This window comes from Otolemur garnettii, unplaced genomic scaffold (assembly GCF_000181295.1).
Source record: "Otolemur garnettii isolate 467f Iridium unplaced genomic scaffold, OtoGar3 scaffold00093, whole genome shotgun sequence".
Taxonomy (NCBI): Eukaryota; Metazoa; Chordata; class Mammalia; order Primates; family Galagidae; genus Otolemur; species Otolemur garnettii.
The window spans coordinates 1487798-1508888 of NW_003852488.1; the positions used below are offsets into that span (position 1 = coordinate 1487798).

Genomic DNA, 21091 nt, shown 5'->3' on the forward strand with positions numbered 1-21091 from the left:
AGCCTCAAGCTGTCCCCCTGGGTAGAGTGCTGTGGCATCACAGCTCACAGCAACCTCCAACTCCTGGGCTTAAGAGAGTCTCCTGCCTCAGCCTCCCAAGTAGCTGGGACCACAGACGCCTGCCACAATGCCTGGCTATTTGTTTTTGGTTGCAGCCATCATTGTTGTTTGGCGGGCCCAGACTGGATTCAAACCCACCACCTTAGATGTATGTGGCTGGCGCCTTAGCCACTTGAGCCATAGGTGCTAAGCCTCTCCATTCCATTTTTCATTTTATTCATTATATATAAATTTTTCAGCTCCAGCTTTTCTGTTTGTTTCTTTATTATTTCAATTTTTCTGTTTAATTTCCTTGATAAATTTCTGAATTGATTCTCTGTTTTCTTGATTTTCATTGAGTTTTCTTAAAACAACTATTTTTAATTCTTTATCTGAGAGATCACACTTACCCATTATTTTAATGTTGGTCACTAATACCTCATTTTATCTGTTTGTTGAGATCATATTTCCTTGAATATTCCTGAAGCTTGTGGAAGTGTGACAAGTACACTTTGATGGATTAGGTATTTATTTTAGTTTTTGTAGTCTTTATAGTCTAGCTTTGTTTGTGCCTGTCATTCTTCAGTGGATTTCCCAGGGATTCAAAGCCAACTGACTGCTGTGTTTCCAGAACCTGTGACCACTGAGCAAACTCAGCATATGAAGATACTCTAAGCCTGAGTTTAATGCAGCTTTTTGGTTCACATGGACCTGGGAAGACCCTAGGGCAGTGGTTCTCAATTTTCCTAATGCCATGGCCCTTTAATACCGTTCCTCTGTGACCCACAGTTTGAGAACCACTGCCCCAGGGGCTTGTGGAAACACTGGCCAGGGATCTGAGTTCAGAAGATTGTCCAAGTGGCTCAGATGAGTATGCTTTTTACTTTTAGCACATCTCTGCACAAGAGTAACTGGAATTGAGGCTGAGCTGCTTTGGGGTCTGCTGTAGAGAGGAGGCTAGTGGGCTGGTCTGATTTGCTCAGAGGGGCATGTGGTCTCAGCATATCCCTGCACAGATAAAATAGTTCTTTTACTGCAGTGGGAAGGGCTGGACCTAAGAGTAGACCTGCTGTTTGACAGAGGCTAGAGAGCCTTTTTTCAGCTTACTGGGGTGCCTGCTTTCTAGGAGGATGCTGCATAGATGGGATAGTTCCTCTACTTCAGCTGGAGAGGTTGTCGCTGAGACTGACCCCCTCAGACTATGCTGTGACACGGAGGCTGGAGAATGGCATGCATCTGATAGGAGGTCTCAGTACAGATGGGATAGTTTTCCAACTGTAGTAAGAGGTACCAGAGCTGAAATTGGGCCTACCTGATTTCTGTTGTAGAAGGAGGTTGACAAGCCTGTCAGGAAGGCTCAAACTCAGGGGCTGCTAAATATGGCTCCCTGTGTTAACTCGTTCTGCGTTGCTATAAAGGAAGTATCTGAGGCTGGGTAAGTTGTGAAGAAAAAAGCTTTATTTAGCTTACAGTTCTGCAGCCGGTACAAGCATGGTATCAGTATGCGCTCTTGGTGAGGGTTTTAGGGAGCTTCTAGTCAGGGTGGAAGGTGAAGTGGGAGTAGACATGTTTCATGGTCAGGGACAAAGCAAAAGAGGGAAGAGGTAGTGCCAGGCTCTTTTAAACAACCAACTGTTGTGTAAACTATTAATAATAAAGTGGGAACTCATTTGTTATCATGGGGAAGGCACCAAGCCATTCATGAGAGATCTCCCATGACCCAAACACCTCCCACCAGGCTTCCAACTCCACATGGGATTTGGAGGGGCCAAATATTCAAACCATATCACTCCCTCTGGGTCCTTTTGCAAGCATCTCTGAGCAAGGATCTCACTCAATTGGGGAATCCTGGATCTGTGCCACGGTGAACTCTCATGTTCACTTCTGAGACCAATGTAAGCATTTCAGCTGAAGCACTAATATGTGCGATTCCTTCTGGATCTCTTGGCAGATGGTTTTGGTTGCAGGCTTAAGGCCAAATGTATCTGTAGCCAAGCCAAGCATGGAGGACTGGGCTGTTGCTGGGCTTGGACCCAGAAGCAAGCTCTGCAGGGCAGATCAGCCAACTGGGTGTTGGTCTACACTCTCAAAACAACACTTCCATGTCTTGCTCCATTGGATTTTCACAAAATCCTGCATGAATTCAGAGGCTCCTGTGGAGAGACTTCTGACTACGCATGAGTGCAGGCTTCTTGTTGTTATTAGGGGAATATGAATGGATTACCTGCTAATCAGCCATCTTGGTGACAGCACTTTTGTGTTATTATTTCAGGTTAATATGAGGGTACATATGATTAGGTTACATTGTTTGCATTTGTAAGCTAAAATCTGAGTTATAGTTGAGTCCTTTGTGAACTACCTATTTGTGAGAATTGCTACACTGAATATATTGAGCACCCTTTTTTTCTTTGATGAATTAAATCATTATCGTGAACATCAAAAATAGTACTATCAAGTCAAATTTGAATTCTTACCTTCACAGGCTGGAGAGCCTGGTTTCAGCTTACTGGGGTGCTTGCCTTCCAGGTACGTCTTTGTACCTGGAACAAATTGAATTGATTTTTATATTTTTGATAGTTTTTGTGGAATGAAAATTCTCATTTCCATTGCACTGTTTTGCCTTAATCCTATTTCTCATCATTTCTCACCTTCAGTGTTTTAATCATTTTATAACTGGTCTCTCTACTTCTGGCCACATGTCCTTCCAAACCATCTTTTATTTTGTGGTCAGAATCATCTTTCAGTAAAATCCTTATTATCAGTTACCTTTCCTAAAACCCTTCCTATTGCTTACAGGGTAAAATCTAAACTTGTTTTGTTGTACACCCAGTTTCCCACTTTAGCTTTACTGATTGCTGCAATCTTCCTGTATTCTATGCTTTACCTGTACTAAATTCTTATATCAGTTCTACTCAAGTGTGTTAGCTTTGTGTATAATTTAAAAGTCAATGAACTGACTAAAGACATTAAGAGCTCTTCTACAGTTAAAGTGCATATAGGAGTGTTTATTTATTTATTTATTAGTAGTATTTATTTTTGATCATCAGAAACCTTTTTGATTTCTTCCTGAATCTTTAATGTTTTTGAGCATATGGAATAAATAAACTAACTGAGGACTCACCTGAAATGTTACTTTCTCTAGGAACGACCACGCCTTGACTCAGGAGTTTCTGCTAAATGTTTTAATGGTACCTGTACATAATTCTGTCATAGTATTTGTTGTACTGTATGCTAATTTGCCTTCTAATATGTTTCAAGTGAAGCTGAACACAGACTATACCAATTTGTGGGATTGATTGACATTCTGTTAGGGTTTGCCTATGTGTCTGAATCACTCAGATTTTTAAAAATTGATCTCAGTTGTTCTGAAAATACTCAAGCCTATGTCTAGTAATAGCCCCTGAATTGTCTGGACCAAAGATCTGCATGGAATAGAATACAAATCTTGTGTGAAGTAAGTATGTATGTGTGTATTGTGTTTGTGCATCTGCAAAGAAGAAAAGGCAGTGTGTACACACACACATACACACACACATTCATGGGATTTGAGGTTGTATGGGGAAGTGTCAACATAGCTAAATACTAGAAGGAACAATTAGTACACTGAGGGAAGAGTCCTCGTGGCTGAGTATTAAGGAAGAAACTTCACGTCAGTCTCTGGAGGAAATAGTTGTGGTTCTAGGGACAGTGTTCATTTTTTTAAATATTCCATAGCTCCTTGGAGTGACTGTGCATCCTGAGAAAATGGGTATGTGGTAAAAAAGAAAGTCTACCATTTCTCTTAAAATACTATGTATCCAACATTTTAGGTACTTGAGAAAGAAAAATATTAAAATTCAGAAATGTTAATGTCAAAAACATATGTATCTTTGAATCTGATAAGTAGACCAGATCAGAACCAGCCATTGGTTAGGCCTGGGAATGGATGTTAACTTTTCGTTGGTCTTCCAAACCAGGCTTTCTATCATTTGTGCCTAGCACTATGCCTGACATATTATAAAAATATTGAGGGAGGTATACCAGATGTCTAAAGGTGTTAAAATATTATGTTTAGTCAAAGCTTTCCTTGGTATTGCTGTGTAGTTTTTGGAATATAGAATGGCTTTAAATTTTGAGGCATAGATAACATCCAGTGAAAGTGAGCATGCTAAAGGAACTAATTTAATTAAAACAGATTTTTATTGCTTTTCTCTCTTCTGTGTATTTTTTCTCTTACATTGAAAAAAATATACATGGTTGCATTTATAAAGACACTGAATAGTAGTTGTTGTTTTTTTTTCACACAGGGGCCTGAGTTAATGAATAAATATGTTGGCGAATCTGAAAGAGCAGTTAGAGAGGTAAGAAGATTATGCTTTAAGTGGCACTTTGCCTAGGAGAACCCTGTCATTGCCATTTTGTTCTGGGTAACAGACTTGGAAATTTCCAAATCCAAATTCTAGTGGTATATATTTTTTTCAGGCCAATATTATCTTATTATTTGAAAATACAATGTTGACTATCTGTAATACTTTGTTTTGTTTTTCTTTTTTGAGATAGTCTCACTTTGTCTCCCTCGGTAGAGTGCTATGGCGTCATAGCTCACAGCAACTTCAGTGGGCTCAAGCGATTCTCTTGCCTCAGCCTCCCAAGTAGCTGGGACTACAGTCGCCCATCACAGCACCCAGCTATTTTCAGAGACGGTGTCTGGCTCTTGTTCAGACTAGTCTCGAACCCGTGAGTGTAGGCAGTCCACCCACTATGGCCTTCCATAGTGCTAGGATTACAGACATGAGCCACTGTGCCTGGGCGTGTAATACTTTGTAATACTTTTTATTTTTAAACATCATATTACCAGCCTTTATTTTTTAAAAATCTACCAGCATTTCTGGGTTTTTTTTGTTTTTTTTTTTAACTGATTTGTGAGTATCTACAAAGGAGAACACTTAATCCCAGAATGGGATTTAGATCCTTTAAATGAGATAACTATAAACCTTTAAATTGAATAAGCTTAGCATATGATAATTTCACTATACTATTCTTGTTATTCTTGTTTTTCTTGTTTTACTTCTTTGACCTCTTAGTGATTAGAAAAAGCATCTTTTTTCATCTCTTAAGTTTTAAAGCCAGGACTTTAAAGCCAGTTGCCTGATTGTGGCACTCCTTCATACAGAGGGACACACTCAGTGAGTACATACATGCAGAGCCAAGGCAACTGGAGCCAGCAGTTTGTCCACATCTTTCTTTAGCAAGTATTGAGGTCCCTCACACAAGGACCCTGTGTCCTCACAGCTACTGAGTAAGAGCAAGAACACACAAACAAGTGTGGAAGGCATAGTCCTTATTTTTGAAGTACTAGTGAGGAGATTAAGGATTGGAATACTTTGCCATAAGAAAACAATTTAAATGACTTTTTCCCTATTTTTTTCCCCTTAAAATTGTAGATAATGGTAATCATATTAACTGCAGCCTGTTAGGAGCTTGGCATCAGAGCTCTGCCTATCCCCACCCACCTGCTCTTCCCCTCTGAAAAACTGTATTCCATGAAATTTAGGAACCTGACACACAGCAGGGGGTGAGCAGTGGTGATTCAGTGAAGATTCAGTGAAACAGCTTTATCTGTATTTACAGCCCCCAGCCAGCTGCTCCCTATAATTGGCATCACTGCCTGAGCTCTGCTCACATCCCACCCAACCTCTCATTCCTGAAAAATTTGTCTTATGTGAAATTGGTCCCTGGTGCCAAAGAGGTTGGGGACTTTTGGTAAAATATTAATTCATAATAACAGCGTGAAAAAGGCAGTATTTACTGTAGTAGTTATATGGTCATACTACTTGTGACCACAAAATGGGGGTCTAGGTTATAAGACACATACAGATTTCTTTCTGCTTATGCTGCCTTTTTCTAGCTCGTTTCCACAGGCCTGCCACAGCTATCAGCCAGTCTCTGATGTTGGTAGTTTGGTTGGCTTCTGCTCCAGCCAACCTATGGTCTTCCACCTTTTGACCATTTTTCTTGTTCTGGCTTTATATCAACCATTGCTTTCTCATGTAGTCTTCAAAGAAATAAGTAAGGCTTGTGGCTTTTGGGTATATGGGTATTTTATATGCAAGTCTCTGGCTCATTTTACACATTTATGTTTTTCCTTTAAACATATGTTTTTAATAGTTAATAATGCCAGTCTTTTATTGAGCTCTTACTATGTTCTAAACATTGTGCCAAATGATTTGTATTCTTTTATTATTCAGTTCTTAATCTTCTGAGATAGGCCATTTTCCATTTTATAGATTAGAAACTGAGGTTTAGAGAGATAAAGTCACCTGTTCAAAGTCCCACAGCTACTCTGTGGTGGAGGTGAGATTTTAACTGAGATTGTCTGATTGCTTAACTGAATTGCCTTCTTTACACCTGTACAAATATGTATTGGTGGGCTTGTCTGTGTAAGTGGAAGAAGATACTTTTTACGTCTATTATAAAGTCTTGGGCATTATACAGAATAATTGGGCTGGTTGACTTGTCCGTAATAGATTTGGTTCTCAGTACAATTTTCAAACTAAATGCAGCTACAAAATTTTCTGGAGTTTACTTATTTTTAGCTAATGTGTACTTTTCCCACCAGATCTTCCGAAAAGCAAGAGCCGTGGCTCCTTCCATTATTTTCTTTGATGAACTGGATGCCCTAGCAGTTGAAAGGGGCAGGTAAGAAATACTTAACAGCACTGCCAGTACATAATAATAATGATTATTGTATAAATAGCATTTCTTATGTAAATTTTATCTTAATATCTTAATATTAATGAATTAATATTCATTTGGCCTGAAGGAAAACGTTTTTCAATTCGTGTAATTTTTTCTTTTATAATCCATTAATTATTATATGTAGTCACTTCCTAAAACTTCTATATATAACTAATAAAAACACATTGATTTCTGTTTGGGGAATTTGAGTTCATTTTTTTTTTTTTTTTTTTTTGCAGTTTTTTGGTTGGGACTGGGTTTGAACCTGCCACCTCTGGCATATGGAGCCAGTGCCCTATTCCTTTGAGCCACAGGCGCCACCCTTGAGTTCATTTTTGTAGTTTATTATCAACGGAGATTTCTTAATACTAGCTATGAAAATTAAGGTTGTTATATACGTATACATATAATAATTAAAACCGAATAAAGGTGGATTGACTATAGTTATTTCCTGTAGTAGAACACAATTATAATAAAAGATCTTAATTCAGATTTTAGAATTCTCTGGAATAAACTGTTAAGATAGAATAGAATATAAATTAGTATTAAGAGTTTCGGGAGGGAGAGGGGAGGAGGGAATGGGTGGAGGGAGGGGTATTGGAAGGTTCACTTCTGTGGTTTATCTTACAAGGGTACAAGTGAATCTTTCTATGAGTAGAATATGAACGTTTTAACACAATAACTAAGAAAATGACATGAAGGCTATGTTAACCAGTTTGATGGAAGTGTTTTGGATTGTGTGTGAAAACACCACACTGTACCCCAGAAGTGCATTAATCATGAATGTACACAGTTACCATTCAATAAAAAAAAAAAGTTTCGGTACCAAATCCAAGGAGGATTATCTATGATGTTACTTCAAACAAGTATATGTGTATATCTATATCTCAGAACGGTTTATAGGTATATTATTTTGTTTCCCATACTAATGTGTAGAAATCTTTTAAGTAATATATACTCCACGTACTTCATGTTGGATAATGTAATTCATGTACTTTGTGCATAGCTTTTTTGAGGAGTCGGGGGGGGGGATTCATTGAGCTTACAGAGAACCAGGTTACACTGATTGCATTTGTTAGGTAGTCACTGTTATAGTTGTGTCCCATTCCAAAGAGGTGTGTCACTTGTAACACACACACCTGCCGCATAGCTTTTCTTAAATCCGGCCCCGGTTCTGTAACTTCTGACTGTAGAGCCCAGCTGCGCATAGCTTCCTGATGTATTTATTGATTTTAAAAATTTTGGTGATAATTACAGTGAAGGGAGAAAGCAACTTTTAAGTATCAGTATTAAATATAATAGGAAGCATGCTGCTATCTTTCTTCCTAAGTAGAGCTGTCTCTTTGGAGTGTACGTCGTCACTAGGAAATTATCATTAGGAGATAGTGCCCTAGTCGCCAGTCGTACTGTTTCTGAGTTGAGATGGCAATAAAGGGTTACGAATAGCTCAAGTTTACCTAACTACAAGTGAAGTAAAAGAAGTTGACTAAAATACTGTGACATGCCACATTTATGCGATATTGGAGACATCTGGTTTTGGAGCCTAAAAAGGAACAGGGTGGGATACACTGTTAAATATGAACCAGGTGGGAAGTCAAGATATGTAGCAGAGTTCTCATAAAATGCTTTTGAAATAAAATGCTGTAAAAAACCAGACAAGGCACTTTGTAAAAATATCCTATTTGTGTAGGGAATTTGGCTCAGTAGGAATTTGCAGACATATTAGAGATACTAATGACTTATAGCTACTAGATATCAATTTTTCTAATACTCTTCATTATATTGAACTTTTCAGGGAACATCTGACTATCTCTCTTAGTAATTTGTTCAAATTGAGACCACGTGTTGCTTAATGATGTTCTTATATTCTGAGAATTGTAGTCATTAGGCAGTTTCCCCATTATGTAAACATCATAGTGTCCTTACACAAACTTAGATGAACATCATAGAGCATATTTACACAAAACTAGATGGTATAGTCTACTACACTATATACCATAAAGGACAGGAGTCCCCAGTCTCTTTGACACCAGGGACCAGTTTCATGGAAGACAGTTTTTTCGTAGAAGGAGTGAGTGGGGGGAGATGGAGCTTAGGAGATGATGCAAGAAATGGGGAGCAGCTACAAATACAAATGAAGCTTCTTGCTTGCGCTGTTCACCTCCTGCTCTGCTGCAAGTTCCTAAGTTTCATGGAAGACAGTTTTTCCACAGATAGGGGCCAGGGGAAGGAAAGGTGGCACTCAGGCTGTGATATGGCCTGGTTCCTGACATGCTGCAAAGCACTCCTTGTCCAGGGGTTGGGGATTGCAGATACTGCCTATTGCTGTACTATCTAGCAATATATATGTTAAAGCCTATTGCTTCTGGGCTACTAAAACCTGTAGAGTATGGTATTATACTGAATACTGTTGTAGGTAATTATAACACAATGATAAATATTTATGTATCAAAGCATATCTAAATATAGAAAAGTTATAGTAAAAATATAGTATTATAATCTTATGGAACCACCTTTGTTGAAATGGTCCATCGTTCACCAAAATGTCATTATGTGGGAACATGACTATGCAAATAAATGCTGTACAATTTCCTTTGTATAGAAGAATTTCTGGTCACAATTTGTCAAGTTGATTGATATTTGAGAAAACAAAAATGAAGCACTGATGAACTCATAGAATGCTGAGGAGTCCAAAAGAGAGAGTATGGGTTGTACTTTATTTGTGCTGAATCTTACATAGTTTGTTTTTAATAACCGTGTAAGAATCTCATAGAGTGACATTCTATTTTCAGTTTGGGTTTTTTTGTTTTTCTGAAATGTTATGATGAGCCAGTGTTGCCTAGAAGTGCTTGTTTTATCTAATTAGATTGCTATTACTTAAAAACTAAAATAACTGAAAGCTTCACATGTATTTTTGTCTTTGGCAATTTGAATTGAATACAATTAATAGAAATTTAAAAAATAACTACTAATAGATATACCAGAAATATAAAATTCCTAAATACTAAACCAGTTTCATGGATGGTTAAAACATGCATAGAATAGGAAAACAGAAAACTTCCATAAACTAGGAGACATTTTCATATAAAATTAGGCCATGGAATATTCATTGATTTCATTTGCACAAAGCTGTTATTTGTTTTCTATAATAATATTCAGATCAAATCCAAATAACTAGTCCTAAAATGACAGTGCATAAAGAAGCATGTTTCCGATCAAGATTTTAATTTTCAAGTTCAAAATTTTTAACAAATTGAACAAAGAACTATGATACATGGTATTCTTTTCTGTCTTGTGCTTGTTAAGTCAAACTGTTTTGACTATTTAACATTACTTAAGGAGAGGACATAATAATTAGTTGTGAAACTGAGGATTGGAGCCATTTCTTACCACATTTTCACAATTGGAGCCAGCACATTGTAAATAGAGCATAGATAGACTGTTTAGCCTTACAGATCTATGTGCTTTCAAAAAGAGGTATATTTTCATGCTTATAAAACTGTCTAATTATAACCAGTTTTCTTACTCTTCCTTACCTCATTTAATAATATATTTGGGACTTGAAAAATATATAAGCCTGATATTTATTTTTTCTATATTCCCCTTTAAATTATGGATCCTTTGACTAAGGCCTTTTGTCTTGTTTTATATTGTGAGTTAGAGGAAATGTACCATTTTCTTTGCATAGTGTTCTTACTGAAATGGAAAATGTTGCTAAGGGTAGCATATCCCTTTGGAAAATAGATAACATGATAGGGAGTGAGACATTAAGGTAGGAAGGTGAGATAAATTATGGTGGGCTAATAATAATAATATTAGGTAGCATTCTTTTAGTGCTTATTATGTACTACAAACTGTTTTGGTGTTTCATAGGTAAAGAAAAACCTCACAAAAATGTCTCTACAAAGTAGTGTTAAACCCCAGACTCAATTCAAGCATCACTCTGAGAGTCTGAACATCGCTGCAAAGGCACGAGGAGTTTTATTCATTCAAGCTCAGAGCCTGGGCTGCCCTTTAAGAAAAAGTGGGAACAGCCCTTACAGACTATCCAGAAAGTCTCTTTATACCTCTCCCTCTTCCTTCCCATTAGACCATCCCACCCCATCCCCTTATTGGTAGGTAAACCACGTCTGTCCTAAACTGACAGGTACAGGGTGGTTGTGTTCAGGGTTGATTGGCTCAGGGATGAGTCTTCTTTGTCTCAGGTGAGCAAATGAGAAGGAAGGGATAAAGGTCACAAGTGGGGTGTGTGCAGAATAGAGTGGCAAGTGCAAAAAGGGGAGGGGGTCGCAAGTGGGATGAGTGCAGAGTAGAGGGGTGAGTGCAGAAAGGGGAGGGGTCAGGATATGGGCTGAGTGCTTAAGGGGGCTAGTGGGACAAAGGGGAGGAGGTCAGGATTTGGGCTGTAACACCTAGGTATGATAAGGTCTTTGGTATGCGGCAGCCTGTTGTTCTGAATAAACAGCAAAAGGAGGTAGTTTGACTTGTGACTTGAGTTAATTAGTTTGGCTCCCACAGTAGAATATTACCCAGCTGGAAATTGGCCAACTGTGTCTTACCTCCTGGCTAGCATAAATCTTTACCATTTTCAAGGTTGTAGTGGGGATGGAAAATCAAAGTAGCAATAGTTTGTCTGTCAGCCTTGTCTTAGACAGGAGTGCTGTCACCAGAAGTGCAGTGGTGTAGGGTTGGCCCTGTCTCCTCTGACTGAGGAAGTATTAACTAATCTAGAAATTCCTGGAACAACTTTGGTGCGTTCCAGCCAGTGGCAGGATCCTGACTCATCCTCAGCACCTGACATTGATTACTTAGTAGTACCAAACTTTAAGCAGGACTAGACAGATTTGAAACAAGGAATATGACTTTGAAACCCAGGGTCACTAGCCCAAGAGAGGCCCTTCTTGTTTATTTTAGTTAAGTTAATTACTTTCCAAATAAAGTGAGCCCTCTTGTTGGGACTCCCTCAGGACAGTGTGGTCTTTTGCTGTATTAACTCCTAATCTTCACACCCCAGGAGGTGTAGTTCCTTTCTCATATCCTTTTTATAGGTGAGAAAACTTGGATATTAGGTGCTTTAATATGCTGCTCAAGCTCATGATCACAAACAGCAGAGCTGGGATTTGAATTTAGGTGAATGTATTATCTCCACAGCACATATTCGGAGCTGCTTTTGGATTACACCCCAAAGCCCAGCATTTCAGGTCTAAGCAGTTAACTAATCTTTTAAGCCCATGTTTATTGTACATTTGCTCTCTGACTGATTAGTAATGACTCCATCTAACTGGCTGTTAAGACTCCTTTGAAAGCATTCACTCAGTAAATATTTGTTGAATGCTCACTGCACAGTAGGATTTGTTTTAGGGATGAAACAGTGAACAAGACCTAGGGCAAGTTCCTTAACCTGGCCCAGGCTTAGTTTCTTCATCTGTAAAATGAAGATAGTAACAGTAACAAATTTTAAGTTGTTGGAATTAAATACATGTAAAGTGCTTCACATAATACCTGGCATTTAATAACTGCTTTATTCTTCTAGTATTTTTGTAAGATACAATAATTTTAATAAAGATTAAAATACAGTAATTGAGGTTGAAATGAATGCTTACTCCAACAGAGCTTAAATACTAGTGGAGGAAACTGATTAAATCATTTTGGAATTAGAAAAAAGTATTTTACAGTTGACAGATACTATGGTATTTTGTCAGTTTGAGATGCCATCAGTTTCAAGACACGGCATTATTTTACCAGTATGTACCCACACTAAAGTAAAATGCTGAGAAAATGGTGGTAAGAAATCACTAAATTCAGGGGACATCTTGATTTCATAAACTTAAAACATGAAAACAAAATTTTTAATCTGAGAAAATAATTTTGTTATTTGGGAAAAAAAGAAATCATATATTCTGTTTTGTTATACTAATTTTTTATATAATAATGCCTTGGAAAATTATGTCTAGAAAGTAAAAAAGGTGGTTAAATATAGGGAAAAAAAATGAAAAAAGTTAAATGCTTACTTAAAAGCTGACTGATTGATATACTCTAAAAGTCCTAGAGAATCTATTGTTTTAATAACTTCTTTCTTGTAAAGCCTTTTCTGTACTTAATAGTCCAAAATTGGTTTCCACTTAGAGTAGTTAGGGGAAAAAATAAGACCTTCTAAGCCAGCTTTCATTGAAAATGAAGATTCCAGGCTTAGCAACTTTCTGGAAGGAGGCCAAGTTTTAAAATAACAATCAGGAAACGGGGTAGCCTGTCTTGCACTGTATCCTGATTTCAGGTAAGTTCAGTGGATTTGTGACACTAAGAACTTAAGAGGATTTTTTTTTCTCTAAATGACATTTTTCAGAAAGGTTATAAAGTTTTTAAATGTGATTTTTATGGTGGTTTTAAAAATTTCATAAAATCATAACATTTTATAAATGGAATAGTTCTTTGAAGTCGTCTAGGCACATAACTCCTTTGTGACCTACACAAGACTAGAACCCATGTCCTCTGATTTGTTTTTGAATTGTACTTCTGCTACTTTACATATTAATACTATCAGGAGTTAGGATAGAAAAAATATGTTTATTTCAGGGTAAAAATTCACATATATCTAAAAATATTTAAAGAATTCGTAATCACTTAGTAGATACTTTAAAGCACTGTCATTTTAATATCTATGTTTAAAGTTGCTAAATTCATTGCTTACTTTCTGGTGACCAGTTTTTCTCAATTTATACTTAACTATCTCACATATAATATAGTTTTCACATTGGTACACTTTAAATATGCTAGGAAAATAGCAAAAGATGCAATGACAAATGCATAACACGTTTTTTCTTTTTTGACCAACTTGCCATTTGGTAGGATAACAGATTTTTTTTTCTTATAATAGTTTTACAGCATAGCAGAGTATTATGAAATTTTTTTTTCATTTGTGTTTGTCTGTATCTTATGACTAAGTACTATAGCATACTAAAGCTATAAGAAGAGTTTCATTAGAAGATGGCCATTTGCAACAGTTGACTAGGAATTGGTAATCACTTTTTATTGTTTTTGGACACATAGGCCTCTTACTGTAGCTATCTTGCCTTTAAAATGAAAATTTGCTTACATTTTACATGCACCATGCATAGGTAATATTTTTACTCAGAGCAGCATTTGTTTGGCTAACTATCTTTAGGTCTTTTGGGGGGTTTCTTCCAAGTCATTATTGACTATGGGAATGTCAGCAGGTAGATTTTAAGAAAACAAATTTAGATGCCTGCTATTTAGAACTCTTCATTATTTTTAAAATGTAAACTAGAAAAAAGAAAAATAGGATGCTTACCTATACTTTAGAAATCATAAAAAGAGGTAGTAGGATATTTTATTAGAGGAGTGAAAAGGAAATGAATGCAAATTGTGAAATTTTTAGTATTGAAAAATAAAATTTGTGTAATCATTGCCATAATGAAGCTTCTTTAAGAGAGAGGTCATCATATCTTTTCTGTAACAGGTCAGTCTGTAAATATTTTCATCTTTTTGGGCCATACGATCAAATGAATACAGTTACTCATTTCTGTTGCCAAAGTATGAAAGCAGTTATAGGAAATGTATAATCAAATGAAAAAACACTTGTTGGCCAGATTTGGTCTATGGCTATAGTTTACTGACCCTTGTTTTAAGATATCATAATTCCTTGTTGGTCTATGGCATTATATGTCTTTGGAATAGGAATAATTTGGAAAAAGGGACTTGATTTCTGAAGGGAAAAGAGAATTAATATTTTAGGAAAGTCTGGCTTCAGTATTTTCTGTACCTGGTAATTTTTCGTCCATTGTTTTGTTGCCTGTCTTTAGCAGATAATAAAGTTTTATGAAATCACTTCATTATATTATGATTAAGTATTTGTATTTAAACTTTTTCTTAGAGTTCATTTTGATTTCCTAGGATGTCAGTTTTATGGTTTTTGTTTCCTACCGAAGCTTTGAAAAGTAGCCAAGAATATTTCTCAGCTCATAAAACATTTTTACCACGTTATTCTCCACCTCACACTCAATGATCTGTGGAAATAAAGAGCAAAGGCAGTATGTGTAAGAAGAATCCAAAGAATTCCCTTCACCTAATCTTCAGCATTAATTACAGCTGCCATTTCATCCTACAACAGTTAGCAAATTGGACAAGTTTGAGTTTCACTTCTATTTAAAAGTGCTAAATTGGGGGTGTCAGTCATAAGTTTCTAAACATGAATTTTTTTTTTTTGAGACAGAGTCTCACTGTGTCACCTTCAGTAGAGTGCTGTTGCATCACAGCTCACAGCAACCTCAAACTCTTGGGCCTAAGCGATTCTCTTGCCTTAGCCTTCCAAGTAGCTGAGACTACAGGCTCCTGCTACAACACCTGGCAATTTTTTTTGTTGGAGTTGTCACTGTTGCTTTAGCTGATCTGGGCTGGGTTTGAACCCGCCAGCCTTAGTGTAGGTAGCTGGTGCCCTACCTACTGAGCTATGCACGCCACTTAAACATGAATATTTTTATTAAAAATAATGACTTAAGCAGCTTCATTTAAGTGCTACATGGCAACATAGAATTGCAGAATTTTGAAACTACAAAGACTATATATCTAATTTAGCTCCTTCATTCATAGCTGCCAAAAAGAATGAAATTTTCAGGGGAGCAATAATGTTTTGAACTCTTTATCTCAGATGTCCAGCTCAGTGCCCAGCTAAGAAGCACACATATTTTTTGAATAAGGGAATGGAGAGACTCAGAGAAACTGGAGAAACTCAGAGAAACTAAAATATTAATTCTCTTTTCCCTTCGGAAGTGCTTTCTCACCTGGTTCACTGTGGTTTAGTGTCATTTGAATAAATTTTAAAATTCGAGATTTTGAAAATTTTACTGTGAGACTGTCTTACACATTTTTATCACTTGCATTTATGTTCATAGAAGCATCATTATCTTCATGGTAAAGAATCATTTGTAAGGTTGGAATAATTCACCTCTCAAAGAGCTCCAAAAGGAATTCATGAAGTTGTGAGCAATGCTAAAAATACTTAATATTTAATAAGATTTTGAACACACTACAAGTGAGTCTGCCTCACAAAACTTTATCAGTTCTAAGGATACAGAAATGATATTCTTTTTAATGTGGCCAACAGTAATTAAAGGATGACCGGAGATGGCAACAATAGTGAATATCAGCTAGGTGCCTATAGCTCAGCGGCTAGGATGCCAGCCACATGCTTTGGAGGTGGCAGGTTTGAATCCAACCTGGGCTTGGTGAACAGCAATGACAACTACAACCAAAAAATAGCTGGGTGTTGTGTTGGACACATGTAGTCCCAGCTACTTGGGAGGCTGACCCAAGAGAATTGCTTAAGCCCAGGAATTGAGGAGGTGACTTTGAGCTGTGACGCCACAGCACTCTACCGAGGGCGACAACTTATGACTCTGTCTCAAAAAAATAGTGAATATCATATTGTACACTAGTGAGAAAACATTTTGAAAAAGATTGCTGTCATCTATGATCATGTTACTGTCTAATTTGTACAAAGATCATCATGTTACTGTCTGCCTAGAAGGCTGTTCAATCACACTTATTTTATTGTAGGAAAATCTAATAGTCCTTTTTCCAGTAAGCAAGTACCCGTGAGCCTGTAATTATAAATAACGCTCTTGAATCATCAGTGACAAATGCTATGTAGAATTCTCTCCCCAAAAGCTAAGTTCGTTTGGAAGACACAAAAGACGAGGACAGAAAAAACAAATGAAGAGAACTTCTGATATAGATCTAAGAAACCAAAGAGATGGGGGATTTTCTACTTGTGCTGTTTCCTGAGCCATGCATTTCTGCATCTGAGTACATAATCTTATAGTATGCAGTTGAAAATATTTTGTCTTTTGAAGGGGAGTTTACTCTAAAATAAAATTTTTAATTATAAAAATACCTGAAAAGTATAAAAATATCCATATTTGGAAATTTTAGCAAGTCAAAATAAATCATTTCTTGAGGTCTCTGAGGAGCCAAGCAGTTACTACATTTGAAAAGCTAATAAGCAGTTAAGATTCAAGTGTAAAATACTCTAGTTACCAATATATTAATAATTTCCTACTAATCTACTTATATCTCTATAGATAGATTATTGGTTTTTTCTTTTGTTGTTTTTGAGACAGAGTCTTACTCTGTTGCCTTACGTAGAATTTATGGCATCATAGCTCACAGCAGCCTCAAATCTGGGCTCAAGTGATCTTTTAACCTCAGCTTCCCAAGTAGCCAGGGCTATAGGCATCTACCACAATGTCCAGCTAATTTTTCTAGTTTTAGTAGAGATGGCGTCTCATTCTTGCTCAGGCTGGTCTCGAATTCCTGAGCTCAAGTGACCTTTGCTCCTTGGTCTCCCAGAATGGTTGGATTACAGGCATGAGCCAGTGCACCCAACCCTAATGTATCTTGTAGAAACAAAATGTCTATTAAAAGCTAATTGTTCTAGACATGCCTAATGCTTATGAAGGACTTTAGAGGAGCAGTTCTTATTTTACTATTAGGTTGGTGGTTTTCATGGTAAAATTTAAGGAAGTTTGATGCTTTCTCCCATGTTATAGTAAGGCTAAGTAGGGAACTGGCAATATTAATCTGGATGTATCTGTGCTATTCCTAGGATTTATTAGTCCATTTGGGCTGATGGTAACAGAGTGCCATAGTCTGGGTGGCTTAAAAAGAAAAAAAAAGAAATTTATTTCTCACAGTTCTGGGCACTGTGAAGTCTAAGATCAAAGTGCTCGCAGATATCCTTTCTACTGAGGGCCTGTGTCCTGGATAGACTGCTGTCTTTTCTCCTCATCCTCACATGGTAAAAGGGGCAAGGAACTCTCTGGGGCCTTTCTTCTAAGGGCACTAATCTTACTTATAAGCCTTCACATTCACGACCTACCTTCCTGGAGACTTACCTTCAGATACTATCACACGAGAATTTGATTCCAAAATAGGAATTTTGGAAAGACCCAAGGTGCATTCAGTCTGTAACAATATGGTATGCTACTTCCCATGGTTTTTTTTTTTTTTGAGGACCTGAAAAATTTAATTCTGAGACTCCACAATTACAGTGTGAAAACACTCCATTTTCTTATTTTTCTTTGAGACAGGGCCTTAGGCTGTTGCCCTGGGTAGAGTACCGTGATGTCATAGCTCACAGCAACCTCCAACTCCTAGGCTTAAGTGATTCTCTTGTCTCAGCCTCCCAAATAGCTGGGACTACAGGCACCCACCACAACACCCATCTATTTTTTGGTTGTAGTTGTCATTGTCATTTGGTAGGCCTGGGCTGGATTCAAATCGCCAGCTCTGGTGTATGTGGCTGGTGCCTTAGATGCTTGAGCTACAGGTGCCAAGCCACTCCATTTTCCAGAGATTCAATTCTCAATAGTGATTTCATTTCTCAAACACTCAAATCAAGTTAGCTTAAGGTTCTGACCTGAGATGCCTTTTTTTAAAACCACTTTTCACACAAAATGTGTGGAATTTGCTGAACACCAACATATTCTCAAATTTCATATGGTTGTTTGATAAGTCAATTCTGACTCCAACTTGAGTTAGCACAGGTCCCACAGATTCAAGGCACAGTTTCACAACTCTGGCCCCACTGTGGAAGACAGTCATTACCCAACAAATTTATCTCCATGCTGACAGATTCATAGTTTTTAATGAGCCAGTTGCATACATAGGATATCAAGATTTTACCTTTAATGAAAATTAATCATTAAATATTGTGAAAAACATTACTGATTCCATATGCTGGAGAAGATGCATGTGTAGTTTCTTTTCAGAAAGCATTACCATGTTTTATTATTGTCATTATTATTATTTCAATGGTATGCCTTTTTATTCCAAATTAGAAGCTCGCAAGTAAAACAGCTGTCAACTGGGGGAAGAATAATTTTTAGTGCATTATATAATAGCATCTTATGGTACCTTGATAAACTGAAGCTGTTATAAAAAGTATTTCCATAGATAAAAATGAAAATAATTTTTGGTTAATTACATATGAGAGGAATAGTAATTAATCTCTCAAAATTGTTTCTATTAAATACATCTACCAACACGATGAGACATTTGTTTCCCATGTAGCAAGAACTATCGGGATAAACTTACCAAATTAAAATAATGATATTTTGCCTTGTCAAAGAGGTTTCATACATGAGGTATACTACAAGGCATATTTTATTTATTTATTTTTTCTCCATGTTTTAACTCAGAAAACTAAGTCTCACAGACAGCAGACAAGGAAAGCTGGCATTTGAGCCCAAACTTAACCAAACATCAAAGTCCTTTCCAAAATTCAAAGCAGCCTTCTCAACAAGTATTAATCAATCTTAATGGAATAATTTTTTAAAAACTTTATATTGTATAGTGATTTATTATGATTACTACAGAATTTCTGTTTTCTCTTTTACTATTTCTATAGATCTTGTGATATTAGGAAAAGTAGTATATATTTAAAAACATTTTCTCTGCTTCAGTTTCTAGATAAGTTACGAAATTTGAACTGGCATATATTCATGCCTCTTATTATTTCCTTTATTGGATTAGGTACATATCAGTGTGTGGAGTTTCAGGATTAGGAAAAAATTTGCTTCAAAATTTCCTACTTTTGGCAGGATGTAAATTGAACTATGAGTTTAAGAATCACTGTTTTCTCTTACCCTGTGTTTGACTCAAAACTATACAAATATAATGAGTATTGCCGGCGTTAGCTTGGAATTTTTACTTACACATTATGGCAAAATGGAAAGACACATACTTTTATGTCATTCTCTATGTTAGCAATTTATACAAAGCTTTAGTTATGCAGAGGGCCTGTAGCTTATTACAGCTTTTTGACAGCCGATGAAGATAACTCAATATGTGTGTCTGGCTACGTTTTATAGGGCATATTATTAATCTAAAATAGGTTGGTTCTGAATGTTGCTCATAATCTCACAGCATAGTTAATCATATAAATGATAAGCTAGAAAAATTCAAGGCATTATTGATTTCTGATATTCATCAAATGGCTTTTGCTTTAATTTTTTTCAAGTTTTATTGGTTTTTTCTTCATTGGTATGTATTTCTTCAGAATAATTGTTTCCTTTCATCTTTAGTAAATAAAGTTCTTTTTATTTTCCTCAATAGTACTGATTTAAAAGATTGGCTGTGTTAGATATTTCTGCTTTTTACTGTGGCACATTGGTATACTTGGTTTATGAAATTCTTTATGATGGAAAGAGTATAGGCATTGGAGTCAAGTAAATGTGTGTCTGGAAAGGACCATTTAAATTAATAAATCAACATTATAACATATATAACAACCTGATGTGCATATGATTAGTTTGAGTTAGAGGCTACTGTTCTTTGGATATACAGACTTAAATTTTTGAACTTACAATATGTATTGAGGTCTAAATACTGTTATTTACAGATCCATTTCACCTTATTATTAATTATGTGATGACTGTGGTGTCACAGGTGCTAAGACACAGGTATGAGGTATGGCCCCTTTTACCATCCTACTGCCCCAAGTGCATTTAATCGTATTTATGTGTTTAATGCACTTAATGTGGTATTTAACTCTATACTTGTCCACTCAGGTATTTATGATATATTTCTCAATTCTCAATAAGTTTGAGGAAATCCAGGCTGTTACTAATGAGAATTGTAGTTTTAGGTATTTTTTGTGGTATCAAGGTTTTGTCCATTCATAGGACACATTGAGTTTATTTCTTCAAATCTATGTTGAACCATTTTTTGCAGACAAAGGAAATGTGATTAAATTAAAGGGTATGTGTTTAGTACTGGCTTTTACGTTGATCTGGTATATAAATGAAAGGCAAAACATAAGTGCTTTCTTTCTCTATTTCTCCAGAGGTGAGGATTGTTGTGACTACCTACCTGCTGATGTGTTTTTAAAAAAATTGTAATATTTAAATATATTAATGAATATCAGAAATATCCCATCTGTTATGAGGGCGTAGTGAGTTTTTTGTTTCACATAGACTTTAAGTTTCCTACGAGGAATGGATTTGTATCTTACTCAGTTTCTTGATTCACAATTTCTATCAATATATATTTGCCATGTAGAATGTAAGCATTGGTTAAGTTAAACACTTGTCTTTGTATTTGATGAACTTTTTAGAATAATCTTATCTTTTGCTTTCCATTGCTTTTAATCTAATTTTATTAAATTTCTTTTTAGAGACATAGTCTTATTTTGTCGCTCTCAGTGGAGTGCTATAGCATCACATCTCACAGCAACCTCCAGCTCTTGGGCTTAGGCGATTCTCTTGCCTCAGCCTCCGGAGTAGCTAGGACTACAGGCGCCTGCCACAACGCCTGGCTA

General features: G+C 36.5%; 1 protein-coding gene across 1 annotated transcript in view; it reads left to right on the forward strand.

Moving 5' to 3' along the window:
* SPATA5 (spermatogenesis associated 5) overlaps positions 1-21091 on the forward strand; it is a 331512-nt gene that overhangs the window by 106848 nt on the left and 203573 nt on the right. The window contains exons 11-12 of the mRNA XM_023516580.1: positions 4326-4379; positions 6638-6717. Coding sequence (XP_023372348.1) covers positions 4326-4379; positions 6638-6717 — 134 coding nt within the window. The remainder of the gene's footprint in view (positions 1-4325; positions 4380-6637; positions 6718-21091) is intronic.